The sequence below is a fragment of the Pseudochaenichthys georgianus genome, chromosome 21 (assembly GCF_902827115.2).
Source record: "Pseudochaenichthys georgianus chromosome 21, fPseGeo1.2, whole genome shotgun sequence".
Lineage (NCBI taxonomy): Eukaryota > Metazoa > Chordata > Actinopteri > Perciformes > Channichthyidae > Pseudochaenichthys > Pseudochaenichthys georgianus.
In genome coordinates, this window is record NC_047523.1 from 33345822 (window position 1) to 33366528 (window position 20707).

Here is a 20707-nt window from a genome sequence, read left to right on the forward strand (position 1 = left end):
AGCAATCTCCAGAATAATCGATTCCCCATTTTCACTATACTTTGCTGTAACGTCTCAGAAAATAAATCTAGCTTTGAGTAATGAATGCACTTAGTTTGAGCCGCTTTGTACAATGCTTCTGCCAAATGAGTGTTAAGAGTGTTTGGAATAAAGACTTCATTTGTGACTCAATGATTGGTGTCGAAACCAGAGTACCCAACGGGCTCTTCAGTTTACCACATATTATACCTTTTAATTAAATCAAATGTAGCCCTGTTTTGACTAATGATTTATATGTGTACACATATATCACTTAAATTATTCAAGACATCCTTTGTACTAAAGTATTCAAAAGTAAAAATTACATGTTTAATTTAAATTATTTGCTGTGGCCAATTGTTTTCATTGCATTTACAGACCCGTGTAACTCTCTGATACCACCCAATTAATGCATTGACTTGCTTGTAGAACCACGCTACACAAAACAGATGGCAACACCTATAAAAACTATTTAAAAAAAGGGGCTACTGTATCAACCTATATAAAGTATATAAATATAGTTTTTCTCCCTGCAGGAGAGGGGAGCGTGCTTTGAGATCAACTGCTAGGCTGCAGCGGGGAGAAGAGGGGAACAAAAAGAGATCTCCGTCCTCCGTGTTTTATTCTTATAGAAGTAAGAAGAGAAGTAATGGGTCAGAAACAGAGGCGGCGCTAGGGGGTGGCTACTTGGGCTCAAGCCCCGGATGTTTTCTGAAAAGCCCCGGATGTTTCACTTAAAAAAAAGAAAAAAAAAAAGATTTTTTTTTTTTGTGTTAAAAATGTCTCGGGAGTAATGTGCAGTACCGGAGTCCACCAGAGAGACAGCCGCTGCGGGACATTAGCCTGCGTACTGCGTAGCCTTCCCTGCCCTGAAGAAGAAGTGATCCTTCCTAGTGCCTGACGAGTTTTAAGCTAATAGCCTATAAAGTTATGGATATTAGAAAGTTATTTTCATCGAAGCAGGCGCCACAAGCTGCAGCAGCAGCAGCAGCAGCAGCAGTATCAGCAACTGACAACAATGTCATCACCAGCAGTGAAGAAATGGATGATGTTTCAGGTTTGTGAATCTAATGGTGATATCTGCACTCTGGCTGACTGAGTAAGAAGTGAAAAAGAGTGATGTACTGTAACGTTAATCTTATAGCTAGTAAACATGGAGTAACCAAGGCAAGGCAAGTTTATTTATATAGCACCTTTCAACACAAGGCAATTCAAGGTGTTTTACAAAAATGAAAGACATTCAGACAAAGGCATTTAAAAACAGTAAAAGATAATAAAAGAAACATTAAAAGAAAAAATACATGAATAAAAAGTTACAGTGCAGTTTAAGATATGAATAGTTCACACAGAAGTTCCACTTTACTGATGAACACAACAGCTCAGTTTAAATTAAAAGCAGCGACAAAAAGATAAACCACACTAAGTCAATACCCTTATGTTAGTATGTATACAGAACATGACTACAAATTATTCTAAGATGTAACGTTAACCCTTCATACCTCAGTCTACTTTTAAGACACTAAAATAACGTATTCCAATTTTTATTTTGTTTTCGTGCGTGGAATTATACCGGCTCTCGTTTCAGTACACATAACAACGGAACCATAGCAACGGAACTGACAGGCAACACTCTGAATCCGATTGGCTGTGACTGCATCCACTCAGAGTGCCCGATTCAGAAACGTGACTCTTACACTCTTTACGTCACAAACAAAGATGGTGGATGAGAATAGATCTATAAAGCGATAAGCAATGCGCAGTGAATCGGAAGAGGACGGTGTGTCGGCGTAGTTCGATAGCGGTGCGGTATGCTAATGGAAACACACGCCAAACATGCTAAATCACATCAGAAGGCATCACCCAGATTTGCCAATCACCGGAGCCCGGCAAAAGACAACAGCAGTTCAACAGCTGATCCCCGCTGTTTTTAAGAAGCCAATAGACATGAGAGCCGAGAGACAAAAATAAATAACGGAAGCTTTTGGCATATTTTTTCAACGACTTGAAACACTTTCTTATTATTTATGATGTAATATTTTCAAGACATTCTTTTTAGTTTTACAGCTTGATGAAACCTTTTTGTTTGACATCAGCCATTATAGATACTATGGCCATCTGAGTGTGTGTGGTACTGTTTGTGGTTTGTTTTTAACTGTTTAATACAGTTAATTATTCAAAATGTCAGAGTTCCTTATTTTTAAACTGAAACTTGCACTACTGTTCAAAAGTAAATAACAACAAAAACCTGGAATTATGCATTTGGGACTTTTTTTTGCTTTTTCTTGTTGTACCGAACCGTAACGAGGTACGAACCGAACTGTGACTTCTGTGAACCGTTACACCCCTAGTCCCCGGTGTTCCAGGGAACTCACCAAGTGTCAGAAAACACAACCCTCTCTCTTTTCTTCTATACCCAAATCTCTAAAAACGGGGCTGCAACGGATCGGATACAGACTGATCTTGAATTATTTTCTACGTCACAGAAGTGGTGCTCCGCTTATTGGTCAATTCTCCACCTATCAGGGGAATGTGGGGTTGGGCCACGGCCGGCCATTGCGCTGGAGACGCTGTAGTACATATGCCAGGCCTGTAAGTGGCGCTGTAGTCTGCCTCAAAAGCAGCGAAGAAGACTTCTCGCGCATGGTTACCCTTCTGTTTATACTCTGCTCTGGCTCTTTTTCTCCCTCCCCGAGGCAAGCGTTTGCTCCCGCTGCTGTAATTCAATGCAATCCCTCCCTCGCTGTAATTCTCACAAACACCCTCCTCTCCGGCTCTTCCAAGGAACGAGGGGACCGTGCGGCAGAGTTTCAGTTAGATTTTTATTTCGCCGGTCAACATGTCCGTTAAAGTTGCAGCCAGACTTTCCGGCCTCCAGCTTTTCCTGCTGGAGCCGTAGTACCCCCTCACTGCAGTGCGCAGTACCTCAAGCCCCTCCTTCTCAACCTTTGAGGCACGTGACTAACGGCCCCTCCTTCTCAACCTTTGAGGCACGTAAAATAAAATTAAAGTTAAAAAACAAATGAAGGCCCTTTCTTGAAGTCATAACTGAAATAATTGATGCAATTAACATGCAAATAGACATTAAAATATGCTTTGAAGGCTGTTAATGTGTTTAATTTGAGTTTTACATTTTTAAATGCCTCATCATTGGTATCATTATATATATATATATATATTACAGGGTTGCCAACTCTCACGCATCTGGCGTGTGACACACGTTTTCACTCTCAATCTCACGCTGCCCAAACTATTATCACGCCAAAAACAAGAATACCGAAGACTAGAAGCGGTTTTGAAATGTTTTGTCAGGTAGTGATCGTCTTCTTAATAGAACATCTTTGATAATGTCTTCTGGCCAATCAGAATCAAGATAACGGCGTGGTGTTGTTGCAGGAAGTCCCGACGGAGAATACTTTTGCTGTAGTACATCTCTATAGGCTACACATCGATACAACATTACGTGTTGATAGAAATCAACACGTAATGAAATAAGACCCCACGGTTTGATGATTGATAGGTGTGTGGGCTGTCTTTCATGTTGACACACAGAACAATGGGGGCTATCCACCCTTATCCACAATGTAAAGTAATTCACAGCTTCTTCCCTCTTCTCTCTTTGAGGAGCAGCAGGTTCAGCTTTCAGAACAAAGTAACAAAAAACTAAAATGGCATTCATTTGTTTAAATATGTCGTGTAGTAATAGATGTATTTATTTTTCTTCTCAAGAGAGTACCAGAATGTGTATTTTATGTTAGTATTTAAAAAAATCTCCTGGGGGAGAATCCCCCCAGACCCCCCTTCAGGGGTTGGGTTTTCAGCATGTCAACTCTTTCACCTGTGGGTAAATTGCAGGATTGGCTCCAGGTCGCCCTTTTTATTTACTACAAGACAAATGTGCCTTTTTATTTCATACAGTTCAATTTGGATTGAGACAGGGAAATAATCTAAACCTCACGCGTGGCGTTTCACTGTCAAGAGGGAGCGTGTATGTAATTACATTGCAAATACTGACTTCACCCCACCACTGTATGGGTTAGCCCTACCATAGATTACCCAACAAAAATACTCTCTGGCAACTGCCGACCCGTATTGCGCAAGCGCAGATCTAAGATCCAGTAGAAATGATAAAAAAAAGTAAAAGTCTGCTGCTTATTGTTCTACTAGGCCAAAATAGAGTGTGCCAGGTACCCAAAGTTGGCAACCTGATATTAATATGTTAAAATAGTTAATACTCTGACGCTATGATTAACAGAACAGAACTGTGAAGCTCGTCACGTGTCTCAAAGGTATATATATATTTATATTAATATGTTAAAATAGTTAATACTCTGACGCTATGATTAACAGAACAGAACTGTGAAGCTAGTCACGTCCCTCAAAGGTTGAGAAGGAGGGGCCGTTAGTCAGGAGGGGCCGTTAGTCAGGAGGGGCCGTTAGTCACGTGCCTCACAGGTTGAGAAGGAGGGGCTTGAGGTACTGCGCACTGCAGTGAGGGGCTTCGCCACCTTAAAGGTGGCGGGCGCGGACCGGTCATAGAGCCCATAGTGTTAAAGGTGGTTAATTTTACCTGTAAAATCCATAGATTTAGGAGGTTCCCTAGTGGCCGTTAGCTATAAAAAAAAAATGGGGGAAAAAGTCGCGGCTTATAGTCCGAAAAGTACGGTAATTACTATTGAGAGGATGTCTATTTCTAGACAAAGACGGACTCAAATAGTCAACAATAATGAGGGATTTTGTTTGTGTTTTACGTCAGTCAACTGCTGAGTAGAAAACAGTATAATCTGTGCAGCTTTACATAAAAAAAACAAAGGAAGAAACTAAAAGATTCTAGCAAGGAACATTTAGCATTTCATTTTCATTAATAAAAGATGCACGGATTTAAATTTCACCCGGACTTTTCAATTTTAAGACCTGCTGCCTTTCACTCAAACCATCTAATATTGACTTCCTGCAATCTTTTACTTCAATCAGGAAAACAAAACAGCGGCAAACAGAAGCTCTGCCACTCATAAAACGGCACAAGTGTGTTTGTTGATTCAGTCTCAACAGATCAAAGTGTGGCCCGTGTCTCCTCTGTGGTTAAACTGTGTGAAATCAGTTTGTGTTGTCAATTGTTGTTTGATAGTTCTGTGTATTCTGTTTGAGGCGTTATCACTTATGCAATGCCTGAAAGACTCATGAGCTGGAGATTCTGATAACCTAATGGTGTGTTGTCAATAATAAATACATTTTTGTGAGGAAGTCCATTTTAAACATGTTTTTCCTGTCCAATATCAAATGTGAGCCTTACGCAAGGATAACATTGAAGGTGAGTATCAGAAAAAGTAATGTCATTCATATAAAATCCGGCTTTTTCAAAGATACTGTTATTCATATTTTTAAGGTAACATATCAAAGGACAATGTCAAAGGGAAACCTATAGAGTACAATAAACTAATCTTGAGCTTACCCCAACTTTACCAAGCTTTGGCTATAGTCTCTGTGGATAATTAACATATGTACAATAGGACCATCCATCTTGAAGCTTGAGAATATGGGCCAAGTCACAAAGTAGATATACTAAATCGTTGAAATTCGAAAGATTCACAGAAGACCCAAAATACAACCCAAACAAATAACTGATCCCGATTATTCCGTCAGTCTAAACATTAAATAGGTAGGATACAGTAGATAGACACATATAGAACGTTTGAATTAAAATGTATATTCATTTCAGGGAAGAGATATATTTAAAGTGGTTTTGAAACAGACACAAACAATTACATTTTGCTACCAGACTCATTCCATAACTGTAGGCCTCTGCAAACCACACTAAAGCAGGACCATTAAAGTGAATGTTTTTTACCCTTGTTTAAGTGCTTTGGAACAAGGTCAGAAAGTTATTGAGAAAAAACAACATCTTTCACTTTAAAATAACTTCCAAAAGAAGCAAGTGTATTTGGTAATCCTCAGCTCTAAAAAAGAACGTCAGTCGGTGCGTTTACTTTGACGAATGTTATCATACATAAAACTTTCTTCTATCAAAGCTACTTGAAGAAAAAGCTTGAAGTTCGCTTTTTTTTTTATAAACAGTAAATCTATATTACCCTTAGAAACTTTGAAAAACATGTTCAACATTCTTTTGTTTTCTAAAAGGAAGATAAAAGAAGAATTGTATGCATTTTAAAAATGTATCCACTCCCACTAGTTTCTTATCTAGGTTACTTTGCTGATCCATGTGAGATAAGAACAAAATTATATCATCAGAAAAATAATACTCTGAAGAAGTTGATATGAAGAGGAGGGGCCCAAATATGGTTCCCTGGGGTACACCATATCTTTGGTTTTACTTTGAGATACAATGTAATGTTGCTTTTTCCCTAACATAAAGCTTCTGAACCACCTGATTGACACATTTAAGATGGCGGCGCGCACAGTCGCAGCGGCTCGTAGCTCTTCCTTTCTGTGCTTTCTATGTGTGTTTTCGTCCGTATGTCTACTAGCCAATGTTACGGTTAGCAGTGCGAATCCTATGTACAGCCGCAGGGACCTACTTACGATAGGATTACAGTGCAATGTGGCGATAACAAGTGCATTTTCGCACTCCCACAATATACCGGAAGAGATAGCCAGGACACCGGGCTCTCCGTCGGCTCCACCAGACATCGGAGGCGGAGGAGGAGCAGGAAGCAGAAGCGGGGTTGCCGGTCCGGTCAACTGGCTAAGCTAAGGAGACAACCTCACAAACCACCGCTACCCAGCATCTTTCTCACGAACGCCAGATCCATCCTCAACAAAATGGATGAACTAAACCTACAGATGTCTGAAAATAAATACGTACAAGATTGTTGCATCCTGATCATAACGGAGACATGGCTACACCCACTTATCCCAGACGGAGCCATTGAGCTAGCGGGGCGAAGAGCATACCGCTGGGACAGAAACATCGACTCCGGTAAAAGCAGGGGAGGGGGGTTATGCATTTACGTAAATAACAACTGGTGCAAGGATGCCATAATCATGGACAGTCATTGCTCTTCAGACCTGGAGTACTTGACGGTGAAATGCAGGCCTTTTTACCTCCCTCGTGAGTTTACCGTTGTCATAGTAACAGCTGTCTACATACCACCAGATGCTAATGCTAAAATAGCGCTAGGCTACCTGCACAGTGCTATCAATTCACAACAAAGCACATATCCCGAAGCCGCCCATATCATAGCTGGTGATTTCAACCATGCAGACTTGAAGACAGTTCTCCCAAAGTTTGTACAACACATAAAATGTGCTACCAGGGGTAAAAACACACTGGATAAGGCCTACTCAAACATTAAGAAGGGATTTAAGTCTGTACCACTACCACATCTAGGGCAGTCAGATCACCTGTCCATCCTTTTAACCCCAGCATACACCACTGTCAGGAGGAAAACTCAACCCACCACAAAGACTGTTAAAACATGGTCTGAAGGAGCTTCCTCGCAGCTACAGGATTGCTTCGAAAGGACTAACTGGGATATTTTTGAGGTTCAGGACTTGGAGGAGTACGCATCAACTGTACTCTGCTATATACAGAACTGTGTGAATAATGTGACTGTTGAAAAACGTATTCAGATATACCCCAACCAGAAGCCCTGGATGACGAAGGAGGTCAGAGCTCTCCTCAAGGGCCGAAACATCGCCTTCAGGTCTGGTGCTAGAGCCAACCTGAAGAGAGGCATCAGGGATGCCAAAGTAGCCTACAAGAGGAAGATTGAGGACCACTTCACCAACAACGATCCACGGCGGGTGTGGCAAGGTATACAGCACATCACCAACTACAAGAACAATAACAGCACAACGGTTGACGGGGACGCCTCACTGGCAGAGGAACTTAATTGTTTCTTTGCTCGTTTTGAGGTCAATGCAGTAGAGACGGACACAACAACCTCACCAGCATCCAACAGTCACACCCTCACGGTGCAGGAGCATGATGTGAGGCGTGTGCTCAGAGCGGTGAACCCGAGGAAAGCTGCAGGCCCTGATTGCGTGACGGGAAGGGTGTTGAAGGAGTGTGCAGACCAACTTACGGAGGTCTTCACAAAGATCTTCAACCTGTCACTCTCCAAATCCATCATCCCTTCATGCCTGAAATCTGCCACAATCATCCCTCTGCCGAAAAAAAACATCATCTCCAGCCTCAACGACTACCGTCCGGTAGCACTCACACCGCTCATCATGAAGTGTTTCGAGAGGCTGGTCCTGCAGCACATCAAAACCATTCTCCCACCCACCGTCGACCCAAATCAGTTTGCGTATAGAGCAAATAGGTATACAGAGGATGCCATCGCCACTGTACTTCACAGTGCACTGTCCCACCTTGAACACCAGGGGAGCTATGTGAGGATGCTCTATGTTGATTACAGTTCTGCCTTTAATACGGTCATCCCGGGAAGATTGGTTTCCAAGCTATCTGACCTAGGATTTTCCCCAAACATCTGCCAATGGATTAAGGACTTCCTAACTAACCGCCCCCAGACAGTGAGAATAGGCCCTCACCTCTCCTCCACCCTCACACTCAGCACCGGTTCACCACAAGGCTGTGTGCTGAGCCCCATGCTCTACTCCCTGTACACCTATGACTGTGCCCCCACTCACCCCACCAACACCATCGTCAAGTTCGCGGACGACACAACCGTGGTTGGACTGATCACAAGAGGAGATGAGTCAGCCTACAGGGATGAAATCCAGAGACTGGCAGTGTGGTGTTCAGATAATAACCTTGTTCTGAACTCCATCAAAACAAAAGAACTCATTATAGACTTCAGGAAAAACAGCACAACACCAGATCCACTGTACATCAACGGCAACTGTGTGGAAAGGGTTCCCACCTTCAGGTAGGGCTGGGCGATTTTTTCGGTTTTCACGATTAATTTGCATTTTTACTTTCCTACGGTTTGTGAAATGGCTGAACCGAAAAATCGCGATTTTAAAACATTTCTAGACTCCGCAGACTTGTTTTGCTTTAAGGGACTCCGTAGTACTCTCTCACTTTCCAGAACGCGCACAAAACTCAGCCACATTGCCTGTGACTACCCGCTCTGCTGTTGTTATGCTGTGTTCGTTGTTCGTTGTTGAGCATAACAGAGGACTCAGACATTGTACATTACATATATAACTAAATACGCCTTTTCTCCTCCTTATCTCTTTCATGACTTTTCATTTAATATGGTTTTGAACGCTGTAATCAATACTCAAGACAGGAAAAACTTCACGGCTGGTTTCATTTCTGGTAGTTCCGGTTGTTGTCTCATGCTTCCCACGTCTGTAAACAAACGTATTCAAATAAACTGTACCTTCATTTAATATTCAGCAATAATAATATCTCGACGTCTATACAGTAGTTGTAGTGTTGCAATCAGTAGGTTTCGGTGTGCAACACTCCGTGTCATATCGCTACTAAATTCACCTCTATAGTAAATGGTATATTAGCCACATGCTAAATGCTAACCGGAGATGAAGGATTTTCAGAATAAAAGCTTAACAACTGCGCACGAGAACTTCTGTTTTTTCAGTATAAAACAGCATTTAAACTGACGGTATGTTTAAGGTAGTTTATGCCATCAAAAACATTGATTTTAATTTATAACACTGTGCGCATGTGCAGAGCTGCAGATCGGGTAGTCACATAGCCTACTACAATCACATTCACCGCTTCACCGACAGACGTACCATAAAAATGTCCACGAACACAGCTGAAGAACTCATTCCTAAAAAAGGTGCGACTTCAGTTTTATGGAAGTGGTTCGGGTACAAGCGGTCACACATAGAACAAACCACTGTTCTGTGTAAGTCTGTAGAAAGACAACTTCCTAGAAAGTTAAAAGGGATGTTATTTTGTTTGAGGGTATTTTTGTATTATTCATTTCATTATCATTATTTATTATCTGTTGTATTTCATTTTACAAGTTTTTTCAGGGATGGCCTACAAGAGATTTTTTTTCCAGTTTGATTTAAAAAAAATCTCTGCACATTAATGACAGCCAAGTGCCGTGGTGGTGTTTTATTTAATTTTTTTTATTCTTGAACAACTGATTTGTTCACATAGGCCTAGACTACTTGGTAATCTCATTTATTTTTATTGTGTTAATAAAGAAAATATGTATTTACATTTTGCCTTGGTCTGGTTTGTTTAGAAAAAAACAGAAAAAATCGAGGTTTAAATCGAAAATTGTCCATTAGTTAGAAAAAAATCGAGGTTTTTATTTTAGGCCAAAATCGCCCAGCCCTACCTTCAGGTTCCTCGGCACACACATTGCTGAAGATCTATCCTGGTCTATTAACACCACAACATCTGTGAAAAAGGCCCAGCAGCGACTCCACTTCCTGAGGATCCTCAGGAAAAACAACCTGGAGGAGAAGCTTCTGGTGTCTTTCTACCGCTGCTCCATAGAGAGTGTGCTGGCATATTGCCTAACCATGTGGTATGCCAGCTGCTCAGAAAAGGACAGGAAAGCCCTTCAGAGGGTCATCAACACAGCCCAGAGGGTCATCGGCTGCTCACTGCCTTCTCTGGAGGAACTCTTCAGCCAACGTTGCCTCAACAGAGCAGGCAAAATAATTCACCCGCATGCCCCACCTCGGAACCTGCGGTCTTCAGACTCTGGCCTGCTCACCACCCCCCGCACCAAACTGAGAACCTTCGGGGACAGAGCCTTCAGTGTGGCAGCCCCCACCCTCTGGAACGCTCTCTCTGCGGAGATTCGCAACATCCCCACACTGGACGCCTTCAAAAGGGCCCTCAAGTCCCATCTGTTCATCAAGGCTTTCGGCCCTTAAATCTATCTGTTGTTTTGTCTGTCTGATCTTTGTTTTGTTTTGTTTTGTTTGTGCTTGCCCTATTCCTGTAAAGCGACCTTGGGTCCCTTGAAAGGCGCTATAGAAATCTCAGTTATTATTATTATTATTAATTGCAGACTCTTCACACCCTGGACACTTCCTGTTTGCTCTTCTGCCCTCCGGTAGACGCTACAGGTCAATTCAATCAAGGACAAACCGACTGAAAAACAGTTTTTACCCCAGAGCCATACGAGAACTGAACACCGTCAAACGCTGAACTGAACAGTTACAACTTCCAACTGCACTACTTTTTAATAGTTGTATTAACTTATGAACTGATCGACATCAGAGATGCAAATATCATCCCTGTGTTGTTTTTTTTATATTGTAAACTGTATTTAAATAATGTGCGGGCATGTATGGATGTGTGAGCATGTTTAATGTGTATATGTTTATATAGATAATATATTTATTCGTTGTATGTGGAAATGCACTGCGAGGATTGCTTTTTTAAATTTCGTTGTACCTGGTGCGATGACAATAAAGGAATTCTATTCTATTCTGACTTGGTTTCAGCTCATCGTTTAGCTGTCATTCATTCTTTTCGCTTTTATAGTGTGTCTTTCGTCTGCAGTAGGCAGCTCTCAACGATGCTCTAAGCAGCAACTGTACACAAAGCAGCAGACACAGGTGCTGGTGAATGATGCGGAGCATTTAGCAGCGAGAGAGCAAGAAATGTCCCTTCACAGTACGTGTTAGGGGAGATCAAAAGAGAGGTATTCACATTCACCACACAGCACCAAATGGATGATAATGTATTTACGATTACTTTACAGGGTATATGCAGGAATCCTGAAGTCAAATGTAAAACCTTTTAAGACCTTTTTTAAGACCCTTTCCATACATTTTCAGACCTCATCGCCACTTTGAGTTCTAACCGGTTACATTGGCGACACACTTTACCTCACATTTACTATATACAGTATTGATTGTCCTTCCTCCTTATCTTCTAACCATTTGGACGCAAACGTGCATTTCCCCATAACGATGTTGTTTAACAACCGGCGTAAACGGACCTCGCACCCTCACTGCTTGATAGCGTGCGATGTCCTGTTCAGATGATGTCAAACCCAACGGGATGCCATAAATAAACTACACAGAATCACACTACACACCTACGCAATGATTACATTCAGGCAGACTGTAGAATACAACCTCTTTGGACCATTTATATACTTATTGAAAACAAGCTACAACATGTAGCTTGGAAAATGCCGTTTAATACTTTTTAATAGCCTTAATTTTCGCAACTTTATTATTTATCAACTTTTAATACTTTTTAAGATCCCGCGGACACCCTGCTTTACTACTAGTAAGATAAAAGAAGTAACTGTGTGCAACAATGTCATAATAAAAAAAAGTAATTATGTCAGTGATGTGTTACCAATGTGTTTCTGTTTACCCAAAGAAAAAATAATACTATCTGAGCATATGCAAGCGTGCTGACATGATAAACTACGAAACTGGAAACATGATCATTGTGAGCATCCAGCTATAATGATATGTTTGCAACAGCCTCACAGAGCTGCTAACATGACTGTAGACTCATGTTGATTTATGTCTGAACGCTATCTAAATCACAGAGGTTCTTCGTCAAAAACCAATCAGATCTAGTGTTCATGTCTCTTGCTACTATATCAAATCAATTTGATATATACTTCCAAGGAAATGACAAATCATTCGTGACAAGCTCATTCAACATGTATCTGAAATCGCCACTCGATACTGCAGATCACGCACAAGAATAATGGTGTGTCGCTCTTTGGGTAAACAAATGCCTTGTATATATGCCATCGTCTATAGACTGTATCGGGCTATGTGAGGGAGAAAGCATATTAAATGTCGGAAATGATAGTTGAAGAGACATGAACTGGAAAATGACATGCTGGAGAGTTTCTAAGATGAGCTCACAGTGGTCGCATCTCCGCAGCCCCCTGCTCGGATGTGCCACTTTGTAGTGCACTGCATAGCCATGCTGCATACTGAAGATAAAACATGTCATAATTTCTTAGCATGTGTGTGCGTGTGTCTGTTTGTATCTATATCTGTTCTTGGCGCAGGCAGATAAATAGGAAATTGGATGATAAGTGTACAGAGGCAACGACAGGAGAAAACATGTACACAACTTGCATACCGCCCGTGTGCATGCTTGTACATATGTGTGCACTCACCTATGAAGCCGGACGAGGGAGGGTTGGGCTGGATGTTCTCCTGAGTGTTGCCCTGAACCACATCCCACAGCTGCCACACGTAGCTGGGGTGCAGGATGTAGAAGGGCTGGTCGGGCTGGAGCTTACGGCGCTCTGTGTACGGACCGAACAGGTTGTAGTCCGGACTGGCATACCACTGAAGAAGAAAAAAGAGAGAGGGACAGACACCTCAGTTTAGACCATGGGGCATTTAAATATTTCGATAAAAACATTCTACTGTTTATTGATTTCTGAGTTACATTTCAACCGAGGCAAAATGATAATATAATATATATATACTTTAAAGGGGCCCTTTTATGCTTTTAGAGTTTTACCTTTGCTGTAGTGCGCTATAGGTTTTTGTAAATGGTTTGCAAAGGCTAAAATCACAAAGTTCCCTCCAGAAGGAACATATTGTCCCGAGGCTAAGGGGCGGGGCATCTCTAAGCGGTTGACCAATCACAACAGAACCAGCCCGCTATCAAAGCAGACTGGGCTCTGGTTTCAGACAGAGGGAGAAAAGAGGTGCTGCAGCACAGGCAGTGTGAGAAAACTAAAGAGCTTTTTGAACATTAAAGCATGGAGACATGTTGAGACCTTTTCCACTGTGAGGGTCTAAAGACAGAAGATGTTTTATGCTGGACAGTCTGTGAAGGCACCGTGACAAACGTGTTATTTGTGGTATTGGGCTATTTAAAGAAAATGTGATTGATTGCACACCCTCCATATCACCCCCAACAGGCATTGGTACAAAGTCCTTGATCAGACATGGCATTAGCTTTGATATATTGATATCTTGATTAAAACTAAATTATGACGAGTGGGTTAACTCACTGCATGCTAAACAACAATTATAGGCAACGTGATCTTCTCTCTCCTTTGCTCTGTGTGTGTCTGCTAACACAGAAAACAAGTTATGTTTATTGTCTGCATTTTTAGCATCACCACTTTAGAAATGTTATAGGAAACACTGAGTAACACACCAAGCTGGCATCGTTTACACTTTATATGACCCAATATGTATATATGCTCATTTGAATTCATTTCTTATTTCATAGTTTTTCATCTTTTTATTTGTATCTTTGATGTTATCTTTAATTGTATTAACCTGTGCAGTGGTGAGCCATCAGGGACCTCTAGGCCCTCTGTTAGGGCCTAAGATATTCTACAAAATAATATTTAAAAACATAAACAAATAAATAATTGTTTAATATATTTTTTTAAAATATTTTTTTAGTTACATTTTTCATTAGTTTTACCAAAATAACTTCGTTTAATTGTATTTAAAATAACATTTCCAAAGAAATAAATCCTTCGAATCTGCCTATTCAGTTTCTGTTTGAATGTGAAGGGTTAAATGAAAGACACTCGTCTCTGCGAGTTATGTGAAGACAGGAGCTGATTGGTGGGCCTGCTATGAATTCACAGAGGGTCGCTATAGTAACTGAACGAGAGAGTAATGTCAAATGACAGTACAATCATATCTTCCCTCTAAATGGGTGGGTTTTATTATCACAGACTTTATGCCAAGTTCCGCCCGCTGTGAAGCTTTTCTTGTTTCCATAGCAACAACAACTTCCTCTCAACAGCGTAAACTCGCCTTCAAAATAAAAGCATGTCCATACGAAATAGGAAGCCAAGCCAAATTACACTTAAGACATATACAACTGCAACAAAAGTAACACAATGCAATATCCTTTTCAATTTCAAAGAACACAAATTTGGTTATTTACAGGTGTTGTTTTGTGTGGTAGAGGGTCGCTGTCATTGATGCGTTTTGCACCCCAGGCCGTTGTTTTGATATTCCGCTGAAGTATACGCTGTGACGTAATAATAATAATAATATATATATATATATATATATATATATATATATATATATATATATATATAATAATTTTCGAGGGAAGGGGGGGCGGTCAGAGGGCCTAGGTATAAAAGTCACGGCTCGCCACTGAACCTGTGTGAATCTGTGCTGTCCTGTTTTTCATCCTTAACCTGTTGCCGTTTGAACTACTGAATTTCCCCACGGGGATTAATAAAGATCCATCTTAATCTTAATCGTAATCTTAACTCAAAGTGGGCCGGGTTAAAGTCTTGGACTGATATTTTCAAATGTATAACATTTTATATTTTCTAATGAAGGAGCAGCTGTAGGAAAAATAAAGATGTTTTTTTATCTTGAAGAAATATTATTCCCAGCAGAATTGTTTCTTATTTTTTAAGACATATTAAGAGGAGGTGTTTAAGATATGTTTTAGTAGGTGGAAATATGTGTTAAAGTATATGGAAGATGGCAGAGATGTTAATAAAAGTAAATGATAATTAAAAAGTTAGACATCCTTCCTTTTCCTTTCACTAGGACAAACATGTTTCTCTCATCTTTCTGATGCAGAGAGATCATGCATTCATGGAATACAAAATAAATACAATTCTTGTGTCTGAATTAAAGGCAACCGTTTCTAACATGTTATCTTGGGAATGTAACCCATGCTTTTTATCAACCACTGAAATAGAAAATGTGTGCAAATATGAATTACTAAAATTCAAAATGGCAGTGACACAGAAGATTAAGGCCACTGCACTTACTTTTATCATTTGAATGAGTTAACTTCAAAGAAAAGATAAAATAATCTGAATCTTTATAAATGTTTTTTTGTGCTGTGTTTCTCAAGTGGGCTGATGCTTCTTTTCGGCATTGCCCTTCAAAAGTTCAATAATGAAGTTATACATCGTGTTCATTGAACAAAATACAAATGCGCTGCCTGATTTTATTCTATTCAATAACACGGTCTTATTATTCAGTAAACATGAAGCGTGTATTCAGTTCAGTACAATGGTTATAACTTAAAGCATGGTGATGTAATCAGTGTATGACATTTTGATGGAAATAAGGTCTACCGTGATGGATTCAAGGAAAGTGTATGTGAAGCGAATAAAATAAAAAATAGTTCTCAATAAAAATCAATCGTCAGGGCTATAAATATTGTAAAAAAAAAAAAAGAAGTCCATTGCAATTACATAAAAAAAGGGATGGTATGGATTGTTTGTAAATCATGGTGAATTCTTTATTATGGGGTTATGGTAAATATCCTCATGATTGATTTAATATAGTGGAAAAAGTAGATCATCACTGTTCTTATATTTTTTACGTTTCATTTTGCTGGGAGGTCTTTTTACTAAAAAGGAGGTTTACTTCAAAAGAAGTATGTCCCATTTCTGATGCGATCAAAATGTATGCTGGCTAACCAAGTGCTTAATGGATCCAGTATGTTTGAGTGTCCTTTTAAAGTCTAAACCAAGATTTGGTTAAAAACCGGGACAATATCGTGAAAATAATAATAATAATAATAATATTGGGAGGGATGAAACCCTCTTTAATGGTCACACATGCAGAGCACACGGCACACACAGTGACATGTGTTCTCTGCTTTTAACCCATCCTGGTACCAGGAGTCTAGTACTAGGAGCAGTGGGCAGCTATTGCACAACGCCCTGGGATAAATAAAGCAGTGTGTAAATAATATATTGCGTGAAATTCAAGATATATTTAAATTCAAGATATATTTTAATTAATTAAATTAATTGGAACAATTTCATTTTCCTTTCAGTGTAATCACAAATGTTACTCTTTACATCCTACAATTTAATTTGAATACAACAAAGAACAAAGCCAACTACTTTACATCATCTAGCCACAAAATCACATACAAACGTGATGCTGAAGAATATTAAGAAGTAGTGTATTTCTAAACTGGAATATGTGAGAGCAACAAGTCCAAGAGACGGGGCGGTCAATAGGCACCACAGCTTTAAATACATTTGTTCTCCAAACTAATTAAAAAAAGGTCACACTTGTCACATTGTATCCGTCAACTCCAATCGCCGTCCTTTCAAACATCTCTGCTGCTTTGTCCTTTACCTCCCTGTGACCCTGCTGGCTTTATTCAGCATCCCCTTGTCTTTTGTCGAGTAGTGGGACATGTGCTGTATGTACACAATGATGGGAGGAACACGTGTTGCTGCCATTATGTTCACACTAACTGATCTTCCCTTATTGCGGTTTCAGTGATTGGCTTCGCAGCAAAGGCTTCCGCTCTAGCAGCGATGCCTTGTGTGATCTTCCTGCAGAATATTAATGGATGAGATAACACACATTGACCAGTGCTCCTGCAGAGAAGTAAAAGGTTAAAACCTACAAGCTCATCGCGGTTCATTAAGGAGGACAAGTTGTTCTATTATTGGCTTGTAAATGGCAAAAGAAACATTAGTAGGAACGGACAAGGACATTCTCTAATATCCAATAGTAATTTGCTTAACAATGGGAATAATTTAGAGAGAAGGCTACGCTAAAAATGCTAATCAATTTCAATTTACAAAGCATGTTGTTAAACATTAACCTATTGATTGTGGCAGCACACCATTCCCCGAATAATCATTCAAATGTAGCATGAAGAGGCGAAGAAAGGGCGAGGAGGAGTAATGTGTCTTTGGAAACCCGTGATAACATGAATGAAGCATCTCAAAAGGCAGGTGAAGGTCAGATGAAGGTTGCAGAGACAGATGAGAGAGAGCCCCCCTCTCTCTCATCTGTCTCTGCAACCTTCATCTGACCTTCACCTGGGGGGAGGGTCAGCTGCAGGTTTTATTAGCACCGCTGTGAGGTTTCATGAGGATGATATGACTGTTGTGTTCCCTCTGGGGAAGAGAGAAACTATGCATGGTCCTTTCTACACGTATGGCTATTGTTAACATAATTACCTTGGTGTCGCCTTACCATGTCTTCCGTTGCATCTGCCCTACTGTCTTTAATGTTGTCAGGCAGATTAATTCTGCTCATTTTCAGGTCCGAATATGTATTTATTGCCCCTACCTGACATGTCTATGCTTTAATGTTAAACAAAGCTCTTTATTTTTCTCAGACTACCTCTTTTCACCCTCTGTCTGAAACCAGAGCCCAGTCTGCTCTGATTGGTTAGCTGGCCGGCTCTGTTGTGATTGGTCAACCGCTTAGAGATGTCTTGGGGGGGGAACTTTGGGATTTTAGCCTTCGCTGACCATTAACATTCACAAAAACCTAAATCAAATGCTGCAACCGCTTGTAAAGCCCCCTCAGACAAATGCGTGATATTTCAAATGTATTGAAATTGATTGATTGATTTATCGATCGAAAGAGGCTCCTTTGGGATGAAGAAACATACCTGGTGCAAGTTGACGGTGTAAGGTGCAGGATCCCAGGCTACCAGAGTCACATTCTTGTAAATGGAGCTCGAGTTGAAACGATGCCTGGGATTGGTCAAAATCTGTAGAGGGAAATATCCATTGTTGTAAAATAAAAAGACGCAGGTAACAAGCAACATTTATTGGAAATATGCTTGTTAACAGCATTTGATTAGCTTAGTTTAGCATAATGACCTGGAACAAGTTGAAAGAGCTAGCTTGGCTCTGTCAAAAGATAACACAAGCAGCCTCTCTCCCCGTTAGTTTAATCTGTACACAACTAAACGGTAAAAACATGCATTGTCGGCATCTGATGTTTTCTGTCTAGACATCGTCGCCAAGCTTTTTAAATGTCAAGTTTGCCAAGTCGGCTGTTTTCCCGTTTCCAGAGGGAAACAAGGAAGTGTCCAACGATGATGAACATTTCCGTGGACACCTTTCAAACGAAAAATAGTCATTTCTCCCATAGTAAATATAAAAGTATGGATTTAAGCAGCTTTAACAGAACTAATTTAACAACATAGTGACAGTTTACCTTTAGGCTGACAGACTGTCGCAGGAGAACATTTACTTTGGAGAGTCGTGACTTAAGGACCTCAAAACAATGTCTCCGAGATGAGCTGAAACTTTATATTTGAAGTATGTTAATGCTGATTTTATGTCTTGTTTGAATTGTACTTCAAGAACCATGAAGTTTAAAACAAATATAAACTCTCCTCAAATACAAATATCCAAATAAACTGTAATAATTGTGTAATTAAAAGCAGCATTCAAATCATATTCAGAAATGTTGTTTGAGAAATGCAAAATGACAGAATGGCAAAAAGACATAAATAAATTAAAATATGCTCAAAAAAAGTCTGCATAAAAATCCATAAAACATTTAGCACATCTTTAACATGTGCTTCAGGGAATGACACGGCTCTTACAGTAGTACATCCATTAATAAATCATCCATTACGCCACACAAGGCCAGGCTCTCTCCCCACCTGTGAGTTGATGATGCGGATGGTGGTTTTGTTCCCCACGTCTCGCTCGTATCCCTCTGTCGGCGCAGCATTGAACCGTAACACTGCGTCATGATTATCTGAAACACAGAATAGACCACAGACCGTGAAGCAGGTGATGGACTGACCTTGGCGTGTAGCTCGTAAACACGCACATGAACACTTAAAGGTGGGGTAGGTACATTTGAGAAACCGGCTCGAGATCGCTAGAATTTGAAAATACACAACCGGAGAAAATCTGCCACTTCCTTATAGAGCCCCTCCTCCAACACACACGAACGCGCACATGACCAATGAGGGCACGAGATCAGTTTGTGCCCCGATGGAAGGCTGACAGGCAGGTAGGCCATCCGGCTAAACGGATTGGTTGTACAGTATTACTGCTTCTACAGATGACATTTTGTTACGGATTTTTTGTCAAAGCACTTCAGATATTCATTGCTATCGGGATGTTAAGAGCATTCCATGGAATATAACAAAAAGTGTATCTCGAGCCGGTTTCTGAAACTTACCTACCCCACCTTTAAGCTGGTTGCTATTTATATGTTATCATGATGCAAAAATGAACCTTTTACCCTTCCATTACTGCCAGATGTGTTTGAGGTTTGACACACCTGCAGTAAATCCAAAATGCAGACAAGGACAAATAAAGGTGGGAACAAAAAGATACCTCGACATGAATTGAAAAGTCGTTCTGAATCAGCATGACTTTGTCAAGGTCACCGCTGCTGCTTTGTCTTATATTGTAAAGACAACTTGTGAAAGGAAATGACACAGATAGGGATCCTACACTTTTTGCATTTCATTCTTTAGACCAAACTCAACATCTGAGTATTAATAGCTAGATTGTAATATAAATAAATGGTTTTAAGTCAAACTGTCAACATGTAAGTTACATTTGGACCATAATATGATTTAATTTTGACAAATAGTTGGCAGAAGATTAAGGCCAGTTGGATCATGCAGTACAAATCAATTAACAATGTAGTCGTTAGTGTGAGAATAGTAAAGTTGTTTGTGTGATTTTGACTTGTTATGTTTCTTTACAATACACAAACCCTGTCCAATTGTAGATGTATTAATAATTTATATTGTAAATACTTAATGTCCCTATCAGGGTGTCCCATTTCACATGTAACCATCATGTCTCATCAGAATAAGAATCAGGGTTATTACCATGTAGGCTTGCACGTACAAGGCATTTGCTCTGGTGCATAATTAAACCCAGTAAAAGATCAAATGTAAGAAAAGGACCAAAATTAGAACCATTACAAAAACTATTTTAAAAATGATTACTATTACGAGAAATATGTATATCAAATATAAAAAATATATAAGTACAGTGTAATATGACAAAACCTGAGATGTAAAGTCGAGGGCTATGCAGATAATAGGAGAGGTAGCTTTATAGTATAGAAGAGT

At 40.1% G+C, this 20707-nt stretch overlaps 1 protein-coding gene across 4 annotated transcripts in view; it reads right to left on the bottom strand.

The window, feature by feature from the left end:
* st6gal2a (ST6 beta-galactosamide alpha-2,6-sialyltranferase 2a) overlaps window positions 1-20707 on the bottom strand; it is an 82063-nt gene that overhangs the window by 14675 nt on the left and 46681 nt on the right. For all 4 annotated transcript variants that reach the window (XM_034110482.2, XM_034110479.2, XM_034110480.2 and 1 more), the window contains 3 exons: window positions 19268-19365; window positions 18260-18361; window positions 13041-13215 (listed from right to left, as the gene is read on the bottom strand). In XM_034110482.2, coding sequence (XP_033966373.1) covers window positions 13041-13215; window positions 18260-18361; window positions 19268-19365 — 375 coding nt within the window. The remainder of the gene's footprint in view (window positions 1-13040; window positions 13216-18259; window positions 18362-19267; window positions 19366-20707) is intronic.